Source organism: Hyperoodon ampullatus (assembly GCF_949752795.1).
Source record: "Hyperoodon ampullatus genome assembly, chromosome: 2".
In the NCBI taxonomy this organism is placed as follows: Eukaryota; Metazoa; Chordata; class Mammalia; order Artiodactyla; family Ziphiidae; genus Hyperoodon; species Hyperoodon ampullatus.
Genome location: NC_136915.1, coordinates 194,052,623 through 194,068,834, shown reverse-complemented (window position 1 = coordinate 194,068,834; position 16,212 = coordinate 194,052,623). Strand labels below are relative to the sequence as shown.

At 44.0% G+C, this 16,212-nt stretch overlaps 1 protein-coding gene across 1 annotated transcript; it reads right to left on the bottom strand.

Annotated features, from left to right (window-relative positions):
• On the bottom strand, positions 1 to 5,025 carry LOC307048959 (uncharacterized protein C1orf53; the record flags this gene model as incomplete). Its single annotated transcript, XM_079698254.1, has 3 exons — positions 1 to 364; positions 1,665 to 1,766; positions 4,762 to 5,025. The coding sequence occupies 3 exons, from the start codon at positions 5,023 to 5,025 to the stop codon at positions 293 to 295; spliced, it is 438 nt and encodes a 145-aa protein (XP_079554380.1). The 3' UTR covers positions 1 to 292.
• Positions 5,026 to 16,212: the final 11,187 nt, after the last annotated feature.

Genomic DNA, 16,212 nt, shown 5'->3' with positions numbered 1-16,212 from the left:
TTAAGGTTTTATTTATTTATTTATTTATTTATTTATTTATTTTTTGCGGTACACAGGCCTCTCACTGTTGTGGCCTCTCCCGCTGTGGAGCACAGGCTCCGGACGCACAGGCTCAGCGGCCATGGCTCACGGGCCCAGCCGCTCCACAGCATGTGGGATCTTCCTGGACTGGGGCACAAACCCGTGTCCCCTGCATCAGCAGGCGGACTCTCAACCACTGCACCAGCAGGGAAGCCCCTATTTATTTTTTTAATAAGGCTCAATTAGATGGAGAACAGAAATGAAATTCTTCTCAAACATAAAAATGTGAATTGAATTTCTTCTTTTTGGATGGATCTTTAACATTGACTTGGCCATATGGACACTGCGAAAGAAATAAAACAAGTTACTGTTGAATTATTTAATAATCATCTTGAAGAAGTACACTTCTCATGGTGAAAAAAAGAGACTGCTAATAACGTTCTATAGATGATTTGATCTACCTCCTATAGACTAAGAGGAGAACTATGGCAACATCTGGCAAATGGTTCTAATTAGGGTCCAAGAATCACTTCCTAAATGCATCCTTCCAACTTCAAGAATTTTACTGTCAAAACCTCACCCTTAAAAAGTCCTCCAGTCCTCAATTCAGGCAAAGCTCTTATGGGTTTGATTAGAAACAGCTAATGGCACAGGTAGGAACATCCATAAAAGTGAAGGCTTAATTTTTCAATACTGGCTACTGTTAATACAAGCATTTAATGTCAATTCCTTGATGAGAAAGTAGGTGGGTTAGAGGAAATAACTCCTTCTTACCCCCCAAACATACAGTCAAAGTGGTCTATAAACAGAGATTATCTGTTTATAATCTTAACTGTATAACAATTTACCCTACTAGTAGTATGCTTTTAAAAAGTTAGAGGGAAGAACCCATTCCCATTTATTTTTTGTTCAAAGTAGGGAAGTATTACATAGTTAGTTCATCTTAATCAGTGAGCATAGAGATATATGGCTGCTGAAATATACATTTTAGGAAACGTACAGCCCTAGGTTTGCAGTAGCAAGTTTCATGGTTATTTTAAAGACAGAGTAGAAAACAACCACAGAAAGAGTGGGCGGGGCGTGGGGGGAGAGAAGGAGAAGAAAGAGGAGGGAAGGGGGGGAAGTAATAATAATAATAATAGTAATAATAATGGAGAAGGAGGAAGAGAAGGAGGAAGGGAAGGGAGGGACACGGAGGGAGGAAGTCATTATCATTATAAAACCCCCACCTGTCAATGTTGGGCAAGTATCTATTTATTCAGCTAAAAATGAAAAATAAATGCTTCCTGGGATCTAGCTTGCAATATTCCGGATTTCTTTTCCTGCTCTCTTTCTACTTGCCTAGTAAACACAACTTATTTGAAACCTCGTGAAAAGTTTCCTCGTAATAAAGAACTCCCATGAATTTCCAAATACAGCGTTTCAAGGAACTGATGCTCACAGTGAAACGTTACAAAATTCCATTAACGTTAAAGGTCCTCTGTTGGTCCTAAAGACTTCATTGTCCATGGCCAGAGCAGCTTGTGAAAAGTGCACACCAGGCTCTATTTAGCATTTTTATTTGACTTGTTTTTCAAATAATAGGTATTTACGAAGTCACGGAAGCACCAAAGACTGCTGCCATCCTGCGAATTGGTACTCACGTGTCTGCAGGTAGAGCCGCAGCATCTGCCTCTCTGCAAGTGGGCCAGCCGGGTGAGCACCATGTAGCCGGTAGCCGGGTCCACGTAGTTCAGCCGGCCAGCCTGAAGAGTAGTGAAATCAAACAATTCATTCATCGCAATATTCATCGCATCTCCTCACCATCATTCCTACTCCTAAAATACTGCAACATTTTCTTCAAACAATATTAAACTGCTTCCCAGCAATTTTCGTGGCACTTGCAATTAAGGACTGAATGCGTTCCAACATTATACACAATCCAATTTGATGTGACATAAGGAGAAAATATACAGTTTGAGAAAAACGAGAAGTTGATGGAAAAACAAGAACTCCTCTATACCCAATAACGAGGTAGCCACTGCTCAGGTATTTTTCATTCAGTTTCTAGGTAACAAGTTTAACAACAGGTGATTTAATGACTTTAAGAGCCTAAGAGGCTGAAAATGAACTTTCACTCAGAAGTTACAGTTGCAATTTCAGTACTTAAAATATGTGGATAATGATGTAAACTTACAGAAAAGGTGCTAATCAAAACCAACAGTCCTTAGAGAAAAGCACTACCTTTACTATTATTTAACACTTTTCCTTACCTTCATCGTGGGCTACTCCGCTGCACATTTTGCGCTGTTTTCTTTTTTTTCTTTTTTTGGAGTGTCGTTAGTGCCATTTTTAAGCAAAATAAAACTATTCTTTTTAACATATTAACACTCACTGCTTCACGACTTTGATCAAAAGCAGCTTTTACTACAGCACTTCAGATGTCAAGAAAGCATCCTCTATCTACATTCAAACATTGTCTTAAAAAGCTGTCCCAAGCACGTTGTGTGAAGACAAATAATGCAACCTCTTCCGTGGATCTGGGTCACATGGGTGATATTATTTAGCCTTGAGATTTTGAAGGGGAACTGTCTCCTGGGCTTTTTCTATAACCCCTTTACCACGCAGTAACCCTGCACCACTCTTGCGTAGAGCCTTTCCATTAAAATACACGTGACACTTAAATATCTTCTTACATGTATTTTTGCGTATGCCGCAAACTACTTCTTCGGAGTGTCTTCCTTAGGGGCTGAATATTTTGTTCTGGTTCAGCTTTTCATCAACTATGCGTCATGAATAAAGCGTGGAGTAAAAGGACAACTAGAGTTCAAGCCTAGGCTTCCTCTAAGGCATTCCAGCAAAGTGAGCCCAGGGCAGCAGAAATCCAGCAATCAAGTCCCAAGGCCAGCCTAAGGGGCCTCCCGAATCCTTTGGGGCCGCAGAAGCAGATTCCATGAACACTACTTTAGAACGACCGATTGTCAAGACCTCGCTTCTTTATTTACAAAGTCCGTGTTGGAAGACTTGGAAGAAAAGCAAAAGAACGCTGGGAACTCTTGTTAGCAGACTCCTTTCTGCTTTTCTTCGCTGGGGGTCTTCTGGAACCTGGGAGCCTAACAGATTGCTCCTGGGCCTGGCTGTTCTCCTGCTTTCCAAGTCAATGGGGAAACTCTGATGGCTGCCCACACAAACGTAATTTGTCCTCAGTAAGTGAGCCTCAGGTCATGGTGGCAACAGACAAAGGCAGGGCAAGAGTGTTGACAGCCTGACTGGAGAACAAGATGCCCAGGGATGCAGGTCAGCACACGTGACAGAGCTACCTGCCTGCAGGTGTGGAAGGAGGACCACTGTGAGGGGGCTCTGATTTGTGGAACAACAAAAACAAGCTCATTATTGGGTTTGCTTATGGTCTCCTGGACAGCCATTTAACCTGCGATTCTGACACTGATGAAACTGTGTGAATTCCTTGAGTGAGAAAAAGTTTCTTTTCCTTCCCGGGCTGATTGAGCTGGTCGTTCCAGGCCACTGGTATTTGCTCTATAGAGAATGACACTTTTTGCTTCTATTTACCACATTTATATAGTGAAGTATGGGAACAAATTACACATTATTTTAAAAAGAGTATGAACAAGAACCATCAAAAGCTGCCAGTCATTCCCTAAAGAGTCTTTGTGCAGAAGTTTCCACACAGAAGTGGATCTCAAGGCCTACTAACTGCCCGTGGGAAAAAAAAAAGTCAACTTTAGGCAACCTCCAAAGTTTTCTTCCCTGCTCGCCTGGTTCAGGCCAGACCAAATAACACTAGTCATGTCAAGTGCTGGTCACCCGCAGTGTATTCAACAGGCTACTTTTGTGTCTTTTCTATATCTTTATCACAGAACTCACTTGCTCTTTCAAGATGATACAAATATAAACATGCTCCCTTAAACGTATGTAGTCTGTGTCAGAAAGCGTTAAGGGAGGTGATAAGTTTTGATATTGGTGCTAACAAGCAATTGTCAAATCCCCAAACCAGAAGAACACACAGCTCAAGACTGTCTAGTAAAAATGTAAACGCCTATTTATACTTTCCTTTCTAACTCTGCTCCGATAGGTGGAAAGGATGAAAGGATGATAGCAAAAATTAAAACAAATTAATAAGTTCACGTTTTATGTTTTCATTATTGAAATCATTGGATGGCAGTGTTTAACGGATACTGCAGATAAACACACACATATTTCCCTGTGACTTCTCAGCTCCTCCATCTCCTCTATCAATGCCTTACACCACTCCCCCAACCCCAAACACACACGCACACACACACGCGCGCACACGCGCGCACACGCGCGCACACACACAGAGGACAGTGATGACAGGCCCTAGACTGCGACCGGAGTTTAGCTCGGACACTGATCAGAAAGGAGTCGCGCTCATACTCAGGATAGATCCACGGTAACTCTTTGCCCGGAATAGGAAACTGTGGCCAGTTTTCAAGCGAAAAGTTCTGAGCGGTAAGCTTGCACGCCGTCAGACTCCCGAGGCAGGACTGCACCGACCTCCGGCAATCCCTCTCCAGACCCGGGAGGCGCAGGCGCACCTATCACCGGGCGGCCGGGGAGGGCGGGGCTGCAGGGGGGCGGGGCTGCCGCGGAGGGCGGGGCGGGGCGTCTGGGGCGGAAGGGCCTCACTGCGCAAGCGCGTGGTCCCTGGGGCTGCGGTCCGGCGGGGCGGGCAGGGGCGGAGCAACCTCTGTGCCCAAGAGGGATGGGGCGGGGCCTCACCGCGCAGGCGGCGGCGTGAAGCTCCAAGATCCTCCGCTCCGCCGCTGTTAACTCTTTGCTCGCCGGACGCCTCGCTGCTCCCTCCGGCCCGCCCTGCGAGTTGGGCCCAGAGCCGCCGCGGTCTCCCTGCGAAGCGGAGCAGAGGGTGAAGCTGAGGCGCTGTCGGAACCCTTCTCCGACCCGGGGCAGTTCTGGCGTAGGGGCGGGGGACGGCTGCCTCCCGAGCGCAGCGCCCACGGACACCGGCACCCGCCAGGCCGCCATGGCTGCCGCCTGTGGGAGGCGGGGCGCTGGGGCCACGGGGCGGTCCGTACTGCTCCCGCAGAGCCAGGCCGGGCCCAGACCCGCCATCCGGGACCCCGCCCTCCGACCCCCGACCCCTCCTTCTGGACCTGGATCCCATCTGCCGACCCCCGACCCGGACCCCGCCCTCCGATCCCTGCCCTCGAACCTGGATCCCGACCCGGCCCCAGCTCGCCGGCTCCGGACCTTGACCCCTGACCCCGGATCCCGCCCTCTGGTCCTGGACCGCGGCCTTCCGCAGCCCCACCGGCCCTGCCCGGCAGATAAAGTGGACCTTAGGCAGCTGAGGAGGCTCCAACACGATGCGGGGACGGGGAAGAATATGCCTTTTCCACTCTCTGGACTTTCATGCTAGGTGTTCCGTTGGTCTTCTGAGGTAACACGTGGACCTTTTTTCTCGTGTCAAACTAGTCTTGGGATCTTTCAGCATAATCGCTACAACTAAGATGCCAGAAAGTGATCAAAATACCCCAGGTTTGTTTATAACGCGCTTGGGTTCGTCCAGAAAAGGCTGAGTATCTACAGGTGATGTGTGCTTGGAGGGCAGCTGGAAGGGGAGCCCTCACGGCCTGGGTCTTTGGTCCAGACTAAAATGAGGACCAAAAGGAAGAACGGGCGGTGGTTTCATGTTGCAAAGTATTTGCAAAATCCAAACTAAAATTATATTTCCCGTCCGAAAGATGAGAGAAAGTTATTCTGCTACCCTCCACAAAATTTGATGTGAGAAAATTAGCACAAGCCCAGGAGGTAACTTCAGGCGTTAGAATTAAATCAACACCACTCCTGACTCCCACCCTCAGCCTGTGTTTCAGGCTTGAAGAGTAGCCGTTTTGTAAGTGTTCTTCACTTTTTGAGAAAATGAGGGCAGGAATTGGTCCCTAAGGACAAGAGTAGATTGTTGAGTGGTACAGGAGAAGGATGACCCTGGACCATCACCACCCCTTTTTTGGCATCTGCATTAACCTATAATCATATCTGGATTCTCTTGGTAGGTGCTGATTGAAACGACCCTATTGGTCTGTTATAGTGAATCTCATAGTGAATTAATAAATCGGAATCCTGTTTTGCAGACCAATTTCCTTTGTGTTGGAATAATAAATTAGTTATCAGGCTCTGGAGACTGCTTAGTGATCTGAGAAGAGTTCCAAACGTGGAAGCCTGAGGAGGGACCTTCAGTAAAGCTATGGAAAGAGCCGCTGTGATTAGAAAAAGGAATTCACCATAAATCAGTTGTGTGTGTTTGCTTTTTGTGTTTTTTTGTCAAACCAAATTATCAAATAAAGGAAATAAGTCTGGAAGTTACAGTTGATTACACATTGTTTTTAAAATTGAGGATGAGGATCTATTAATAGTTCATGACATGAATTCAAAGGGTAGAGACCAAATTTTATAGAAATGAAACAGACTAGACCAGGTTCAAATAGAAAATACATAGTCATCTAGGAAGAGTAAACACTAGTTGGTGCAGCTTTTGCTTTGGTGGATGAGGGGCAGGTGTGACTATAAAGGGTTAGGAGCAAGGGAGACCTTTGTGATAATAGAATAGTTCTGTGTTCTGGTCCTGTCAGAAGTCTACACATGTGTTTAGAGGCAGAACTAGAGTACTTTGTTCCAATGTCACATTCCTGGCTTTGATTTGTGTTACAAGCGTATAAGATGTAACCAGTGGGGGAAACTGGGTGAAGGGAACCTGCAGTACTAGCTTTGCAACTTCTTGTGAATCTATTTTAAAATTTAAAAACAGTACTTGGAAAAAGAGATGTTAAAAAAAAAAATAGCTTTCAGATTACCCGGTAAAGCAGATCATGAATTAACCAGAACCTTTCCTTATCTCCTCCATCCCCAGGTTTAAAAATCATCCATTAGTTAGTAAGGCCTCTGAGCATTTAGGCTCAGAAAGCTGTTTTGTGGGACTTCCCTGGTGGTCCAGTAGTTAAGACTTCCCGCTCCCAATGCAGGGGACCTGGGTTCAATCCCTGGTCAGGGGACTAGATCCCTAAAAATCCTGCATGCTGCAACGAAGATCCTGCGTGCCGCAACTAAGACCTGGCGCAGCCACATTAATAAATAAATAAACATTAAAAAAAAAAGAAAGCTGTTTTGTACTATTCACGTTACATGTGTGTGCATTCTTATATATCTTTAAACATAATCTGAGCTGGAAATCTGTATAGTTAAGGGTTGATAAAGTATTTTAGTACAAATCGTTTCCAAACAGATTTGATAATTAGTGTCATTTAGACTTTGAATAGATTATCTGCCCGTTTCAGTTTTCGTCTGATCTTCACACTTGGGAGTCAGTGTCATGGCACGTCAAGTAACTTTCATTCACTGCATCTCTTGTTTGAAAGAGCCTCCTTGGATCTTGACCCTTACCTTATTCTAGCGTGTGTTCATTTCTTCTCAGACTGTCTGCGCTCACAGTAGACACACCTGTATGAAAATGGGGGCACGATGTTCCACCTTAGAATGGTAAATGTAGTTCCCACTTTATTTATGAAGGATTTACACCCAGGTTTGCTTTAGAAAGAGTTCTGTGCCACATCTCTGCATGTTACATGATACGGCATATATTTTACACCCCTTCCTATCATCTGTGATGTTTGTGTTGATACTGAACATGTTTGTTATTTGGAGGAGGAGGAAGGAGTTTCGGAGAAATGTGTTTCCCTAGGCTTCCCTAGGCATTGATTTTCAAATAGTTACATTAGGCCTCTATGTTGTAGGCTGTGGATCACGCAGCTTTGTCTGGTTACAGTAAAAGGGATGGGCTCCCATCACCGTGAGGCAGGACTTGCTCTAGGCTCAGTGCCACGCCCAGGGCTCAGGCTCCTTTCCCAGCTCTGCCTCCTCATTGCTCGTGGCCTTTTCAGGCAGGTGCTTTTCTCGTGGGTGAAGGATGGCTCCAAACCGCTTTCTCATCCTTGTCCAGCTGAAAAGAGAGGCTTGTTATGAAGCTCCTGAACGAGAAGAAGCCTTTTTGCCCCCAGAAGTTCTAACAGCCATCTCTTCATCATGTGTCCGTTCCTGAACCGATCTTCATGAGTACAGGTTGAGCCGAAGGCAGTCGGGGCCTGTCTTGGGAACTGCCTTGTGAACCCTCCCAGACTCAGGCCTGAGAACGGCGTGTATTGATGCTGGGGACACAATGAACAAATGTCCACTGCAGTGTGACTTGCAAAGGCAAAATAAATTCCTCCAACCCACCCAGTCCTCTTAGCATTTAGTATTAATTGCTTATTGTTTAAAACATTTTTCATTGTTCCTCTGGTTCCCTCAAGATGTCCTTCCTTTGATCTCCCACAATTATTTGCTCCATTTTAGCTTTTTATATGTAGTAATTTTGGGGGCACTGTTTTCTCAACAGATTGTAAACAAGATGTTAGGGCAGCAGTCCCCAACCTTTTTGGTACCAGGGACCTGTTTTGTGGAAGACAGTTTTTCCATGGACGGGCTGGGGTGCTGGTGCAGGATGGTTTAGGGATGATTCAAGCGCATTACATTTATGGTGCACTTTATTTCTATTATTATTACATTGTAATATATAATGAAATAATTATACAACTCACCATCATGCTGACAGGAGGCAGACCTCGGGCAGTAATTGGAGCGCTGGGGAGCGGCTGTAAATACAGATGAAGCTTCACTCGCTGGCCCACCGCTACCTCCTGCTGTGCGGTCAGTTCCTGACAGGCCGTGGACCAGTAGCGGTCTGTGGCCTGGGGGTTGGGGACCCCTGTGGTAGGGAATATGCTGTTTTCATCTTTGTATCTCCACAACCCCACCTGTACTTTTTAACCTATTACTATGACACTTAGTGAATAAAGGCTTTTCAAATGGGCAAGTCCGTGGTTGTTCATTCTGAAATATATAATAATCCTTAGCTAGTGGATAAACATTTCATATGAAATTCTAAAATTCACATTCTTTACATAATGATGCAAATTTGAAAATATTTACTATGCATTAATAATTGTAAATAAATACTTTAAAAACTGGGTGATAAAGATACTAACTCTGATTAAATTGTATTTATCAAATAGCATTGGGCCATTTTACTGACAATCAGGACATATGTACACATTATCAAATTGTCTGATGTAAGCCCCCAAAAGCTGCCTCTGATTAATTTTAAGTGTTATCTGTGTTATCTTTTAACGAATTATGAATGTACTGTGCTGTTAGTGGGCAAATGGGTGCTGGGGTCACAGAGCACAGACGTCTTGTCCGGGCACTGCCTGTTTTGCGCAGTTGTTTTTGGACACTGATTTATGTATCTGATGTCTTTCAAATAGCCGGATGGTGAGTTAGGACATGTCATGCTCCACGCAGAGCGCATTTCACTCTCAATTCTTATGATTGAGAGCAAATGTTACACGCCCCTAAGGTCGCCCATAGGGAATCTTCATTTCATTTCATCCGACATCCCACAGCACACTTTGTTTTACAGAGCTGGTCTTAGAAAATTCTTCGGGGAATTATAACCGTTTCTGTTTGCCCGCCCAGCGAATCTCGGCTTTTTCACGAGGGGTGCTCGCCCACCAGCGCTGCCTGCCCGGAGCCCTCCTGCACTCGGCTCCTATCTTTCCGTTTTATTTTTGTCTCCCTGGACAGACAAGCTGTGGATGGGCTGCCTGACATGAAGGAATCTAGCCATTTCAGGTCCTCCTCCACCCTCGCAATCACTCTCTACTGAGCAGTAGACCAGCTTCTTCCCCCACCGCCAAGGTGAGGCGGCAGGCGTGACTTGATGGTTAAATTCGGGGCACCCGGACAGACAGTACTTACCCGACTGCGTTGAAAGCAGCAGCCCTCAGCCCTTCTCACTGCACACTGCGCCCTCCCGTGATTTAATCTATGCTTACGTTTTTAATCCGCTACCCACATGCTCACGGCTCCCAGATCTCAGCTCAGGATCCACGCTTGTGAGGTCCAAACACCTACTGTCCACCTGCCTGCTGTACAGATGCACTTACAAATACCCCCAGACTCAGAATGGACTTCACCATCCTTCCCTTCGAAGTCCTACTGCCCTATTTCCTCTTTTAAAGGCGCAGCAAATTCAGGGATTTCTTTTCAGAGCATGACCCTTCGCTCTGCACATCTCCCCGGGGATCACCAAGTCCTTCCCGTTTTACTTATCTGTGTCTCACACCCGTCCTCCTTTGCGTCTATCATTCTTCTAGTTCAGTTTGTTAGCATTTCTTTCCCCACGGCTACAGCTAGAAAAGAATGGCTCATTGATGTAAATAACAAATAATGAGGACTTATTCTGTAGTAGGGCCCTCTCCTAAGTGCTGGAGACGGATTGTTCATACTGCGCGCGTGATATTTATTCTGACAAAGATATCCATCAGCTCCTTGAAGCGGTGAAGTCATGCCTGTCCCTAAACCTCGGTCGCTATGTCCCCTCCTCTATGAAGCCCTCCCTGACTGCTCATCTTGCTCACTGCCTCCTCTGCAGGCTGGGCTGGGCACACCACTTCAGGGCTCCATAATATCCAAAATGTGTCTCTATGTTTGCACTTTCTTATTGTATGGTTTTGTACTTATGAGGGCTTTTTTTTTTTACTAGCAGCTTGTGAGGTCTTTAAGGGCAAAGGATTGTCTTAATCATCTTTGTAGCCCCAGCAGCACAAGTACACAGGAAATGCTAAAAAAGAAAAGCTTGTTGAAATGAATGGATGAACGCATAATGGCAGCAAAACCCCAAATCTGAGTCACACAGTAAAGAAATGATACAAATGCACTTCTATGGTTAAGAATCAGTGTTGGGTTTTGTCGACACATCGGTTGATCTGTTTGTTGTCCTGAGAGACAATATCCTAAGATAACAACAAGGTAACTGTGATTTTACCTGGTCATCTATTTAGTAAGCTTCCCCCAAACTGTCATTGAATTAATGGTAAGTGCAGTGTATGGGCTGCATTTCAAATGAAGTCAGTGTATGTTGACAGTGAAGTGCAGCCTTGTTAACCCTGAACAATCATTCCAATTATAAACTACACGCACACAATCCCTGTCACATAAAATATCCAGACTAATTACTTCTAGCCCTTTTGTTGTGCAATTATTTGAAATGAAACCTACTCTTATGGATATTCGGTATTAACAGTGTATTTCCCAGAAAGAACATTGCTAAACAGCTAGCAAGAATGTGATTCCATTTGTACCTTATTACAATAGTTGGATTAGTGTTGTGCTTTTACAATTACATGGACAGCCACTGTTTTGTAGGATTTCCCACATAACAACACAGCAGCAAAGAGATCTCAGTTCAGGTCGTAAATACAACATACAAATCAGAGCCTTGTTCTCTGCACTCTTGCTGCAGCCTGAGGGAGAAAAGCATGTCCACTGTTCCATGACTGCAGTGAAAGGCACACTGAGTTTCAGGTCAAATATCCATGACATTGACGTGTCTGACTAGTCTGCCGAGTATGGTCTATGTTAATATCCTCCCCGCGGTGAGCAGGAGGGATGTGCCTCAGTGATCAGCATAGCACACAAGCCTTTTAGGTTTCCTACAGGTGTAAAATGGATGCATCTGTGGAGTTCTGTGGAACGTGGATCTTCTACTTGTAGCTAAACTGTACACTTGCTGTGTGAATGGTCATATCTGTACAATTCTATAAGGATGTTCTCACCACCAATTGCTCTATCTGATGGTATTTCTTGATGACACATTTCGATAGCATTGTTAAAGAAGATAGTCTTGGATTTGTCTATGCTTGTGATTTGTTCAGCTTTTCCTTCATGTACTTTGAAGCTCTGTCATCAGATGCATAAATACACAGGATTGTGATAGCCCCTTGAATTTACCCCGTTATCATTATATAATGTCCCTTTTTACTTCTGATAGTTTCCCTTGTTCTGAAATGTGCTTTGTCTGATATTAGCATAACTACTCCAGCTTTCTTTTGATAAGGGTTGTCATGATATAGCTTTTCCTACCCCTTTGTGTTTTTATATTTTAAAATGAGTTTCTTTTAGGCATCATATAGTTGGGTCTTTTTTAAAATCCAGTTTCACAAGCCCTGTGTTTTCATTGGTATTTAGACCTGTAATGGGCTAATGGTGCACGTCCCCCCAAACATATGTCTGTGTTCTGATCTCTGGGACCTATAAACGATACCTTTTCTGAAAGAAATGGTCTTTTCAGATGTAATTAAGCTAAGGATTTTGAGATGAGGTGGTCCTCCTGGATTATCCGAGGTGGCGGTGCTGAATCCCGTGACAAGTGTCCTTATAACTGACATACAGAGGACATGATGATATGACAATGGAGGGAGATGCTGGAGAGATGCGGCCAGAAGCCCAGGAAGCTGGGTGAGGCAAGGAAGGGACCCCCCACCCCCACCCCGGAGCTCCCAGAGGGACGGCAGCCCTGCTGGATTTTGGCTTCCAGTCCCCCAGATTGTCAGAGAGTAAATTATTGTCATTTCAAGTCTGATAAAATATGCTTGCATCATTCGGCGTCCACCTAAAATGGTATTTCCTCCCTCAACCTTTTCGTATACACATAAAATGTGATCTCCTGTTCTTCATGACAGCTTGTTCATAAAACTGACCTCAGTAATCCACCCCCATCCATGTGCTCATATCCCCTCACGTTGGGATTTTTGTATCTCCTCCCATCAAGCGTTGAGGTTTCTCTTTCCCACTGAAATTGGAACTTGGTTATGCGACTTGCTTTGGGCTATTGTGACTTTAGCAAACGTGACACACACCACTGTTTGTAAAGCTTGTGTGCCCCCCACCCCTTCTTTTAGACAGAGTTGGAATCATGAGACCATGCTGTAAATAAACAAGCCCACGATAGTCTTCGGCAGAGTCCTCGAGGAGGAAAACTGAGGTGCCCCTGCTGACTGCAGTACCCACCGCCAGCTGTGGGAAGGAGGCCGCCTTAGTCCAGCCCCGGTCAATCTGTCAGATGGATACGGCCTCAGGAGTGATTTCTGGGTAGACCAGAAAAAGAACTGCTCAACTGAGCCTGCCCAATTTGCTGCTTGTGGAGTCATGACAGATAAAATGGTTGTTGGTTTAAGTCAGTAGGTATTGGGGTAACTTGTACCATCAGCGGTTAACTGAAACACTTCCCTAATCCCCCTGTTTCAGTCAAAGCAAGGCAACTGCTATAATGAGCAATACCAAGGTGGGCATGAATTTCTACAATGAAAGTTTATTTCTTACTTATGCAAAACCCACAGGGTATGTTTCTGGTCAGTCAGCTCTCCTTCAAGTAGTGATCCCGGAATTCAGTCTCCATTCTGCACCACTATTTTTAACTGATAACCTCTAAATTCACCAGAAGGTACCTAACCACCTCAGCCTGGAAGTGACTTCATCCACTGGCCGTATCTCCTCACCTGGATGGAAATGTATCCAACTCCGTCCTTGCCATCTCTGATTTACCTCTTTACCCCTTTCCTCTTCACACCTTCTTAAGACATAAATAATTATGTGTCCCTTCTCCCAACACTGAGCTCTAACCTTAAAGAATACAGTCATATCTGCTAGTGTCTGTGGTAATACCCAACCTAAATCCTTGTATATGGTAGAGGGGCCCTAATACACATCTATCATCTTATAGAATTTTCAACGTACTTTCAGAAACTCTATTTCATTTAAATCTCACAACATTTTAAGATAGAAAATATATAATCATAGCCTTTTTTTTTTACAAACGATGGAACTGAGGACTAAAGATTCTAAGTGATTTGCCCAAAGTCACCACCCAGGAAACGGCAGAGCTGGAACTGGAACCCTATAATATGACTCAAGTCTTTTTCATATGGTCAAAAATATTTATTTAAGTAAACGAGCGCTTTGCCTTTTTTCCCCCGAATTTGTCCTATGTCCAATTCAGTCACCACATTTCATTCATTCTTCTCTCATAATGTGTATCTCTCTTTCTTTAAATTCTTATTGAAATCTTACCTGGTTTGGGTTGTTGTCACTTGATGACTAAGTTACTGCAGTAGATGCCTAAATTATAATTCCTGCCTCTATTCTGTTCCTCCTCAAATTCATTCTTAACACTGTTGTCAAAATAACAGTACTAACACACCATTTTAATTGTCATTTTCTGGTTGGAAAATCCTCAATGTCAAAATTTTACATGTAGGATAGAATATGAACTCATTAGCTAGGCATTTTTGGTACTCCAACACTTTGACCCCTGAAGTATCTTTCTAGTCTTAAGTCCTGTTACTCTCTAGGTCAAACATTCTGTACTAGTCAGACTAATTTACCCACCTCCCCTAAATTATCCATGTTGCAGTCATGCTATTTTGTCTCCACAACAGTTCTCCAAATATGTTTCATTGTCCATCACTCCCCCAGGGGACCCTGAGAGAAATTCTGACCAGTCTAAGTCAACCTTGGAAATCCCATTCTTCCTGCACTGATTGATTTACAAAAGCTCCTACCAATGAGACATGGGGGAAATTCTGCAGGAATGCTTCTGGGAAAGGTTTTCTTACTCGTATAACAAGGCTAATGGGACCTTAGTTTCCAGGCATATAGCACAGTAGGTATCCTTAAAAATTTCCCTTACCAAAAACCTAGATGGGAAAACAAAACAACCATATTTTTAAATGCACAGTTAAGCCTGAAAAAGTAGGAAAAATCTAGGTACCAAAACCTGAAAATGGAGCTAAACATCAGGGTTGTAATTTGTCTCTGACACTACTGTTGTCCTGGAGAATTTGTCAGACTTGGGAGTTGAGTCTTAGTGGCTGATGGAGTCATTGGCCTGTGCTGGTTGAATGGTCTGAGACAAGATCCTCGGGTTGAGACACTCTGAAAGCCGTTCCCTTAGTGAGGGCAGCACTTGACCTTTGTCAGAGCCCTGCCCTCGGTGAACGGCTGGACTATAAAACAAATCTGCCCGCCAGGAGTGAGAGAAGGCAGGGCTCCTGTCTGACTCTGCCTGGACTCCCCGGAAAATCTGTAAAGAGAGGTCTGTGCACACATGAGTTAGAGGTTAAAGTTTTATTCCCTACTATGTTAGTCTGCTAGGGCGGCCACAACAAAATACCACAGACTGGATAGCTTAACCAACAGAAATCTGTTTTCTCACAGTCTGAAGCCTGGGAATCCAAATCAAGGTCTTGTCAGGTTTGGCTCCTCCTAAGACCTCTCTCCTCGGCTTGCAGCCAACTGTTTTCACATGGTCTTCCCTCTGTGTGCATGCAATCCTGGGGTCTCTCCCTCTTCTTGAAAAACACCAGTCCTATTTGGATTAGGGCCCTGCCTTATGGCTTCATTGAACCCTAATACTTCTTTGAAGGCCCTACTACAAGTACAGTTACATTGGGGGTTGGGACTTCAACAGATGAATTTGGTGGGGAGTACAATTCAGTACTATTACTTGAAGCAGGTAGTGGGTAGTAGGTAGTAGTACTACCTACTTAGTCCTGTAAAATCTAAGTCAGGATGAGAACAAGAATTTGTCCTAAGTTAGTAGAACCCCTGGTTGCTTGACAGAAGCAAAAAGAAACATATTCTCTCTAGGGAGATAAAGCTTCAACATTGGCCCCACAAGATTCCTACAGAAAAAGTCCTCTGGCCATGATTTCACAACCCAATATTACAAAGCACAGGAGGAATCAAGGCATCATGGGCAACGGCAAATGCAAATAACAAATAGTACAGTGTGACAACCAAAAAGTCCAATAATGGAACTATTGGTTAGAGAATACAACATAAAGGCCTAAAATGTTTAAAGAAATAAAAATTAGAATTGAAAACATGAGATGGAAGCAACATAAGAGGTTTAAAAATCAAAACAGATTGGAATGACAACTAAATGGAAATTCTAAATGAAAAACAGAATAGCTAACGTTAAAAACTCAATGTGTAGCTTAAAGGGTGGATTAAGCACCACTGAAGTGAGAATTAGTTAACTAGAATGAGAATATATAACATACATATACTAGTTAACTGAGAATGTGTGTGTGTGCGTATGTGTGTGTGTGTGTGTGTACACACACACACATATATATATATAATATTTATGGGGTTTGCCAAAGAGTTCGTTCAGGTTTTTCCATACACACATACACACATACACATACATAATATTTCCCAAATTAAAACAGAAAGATCAAGAGATGGAAGATTTGAAATAGGGGTAAAGAGACA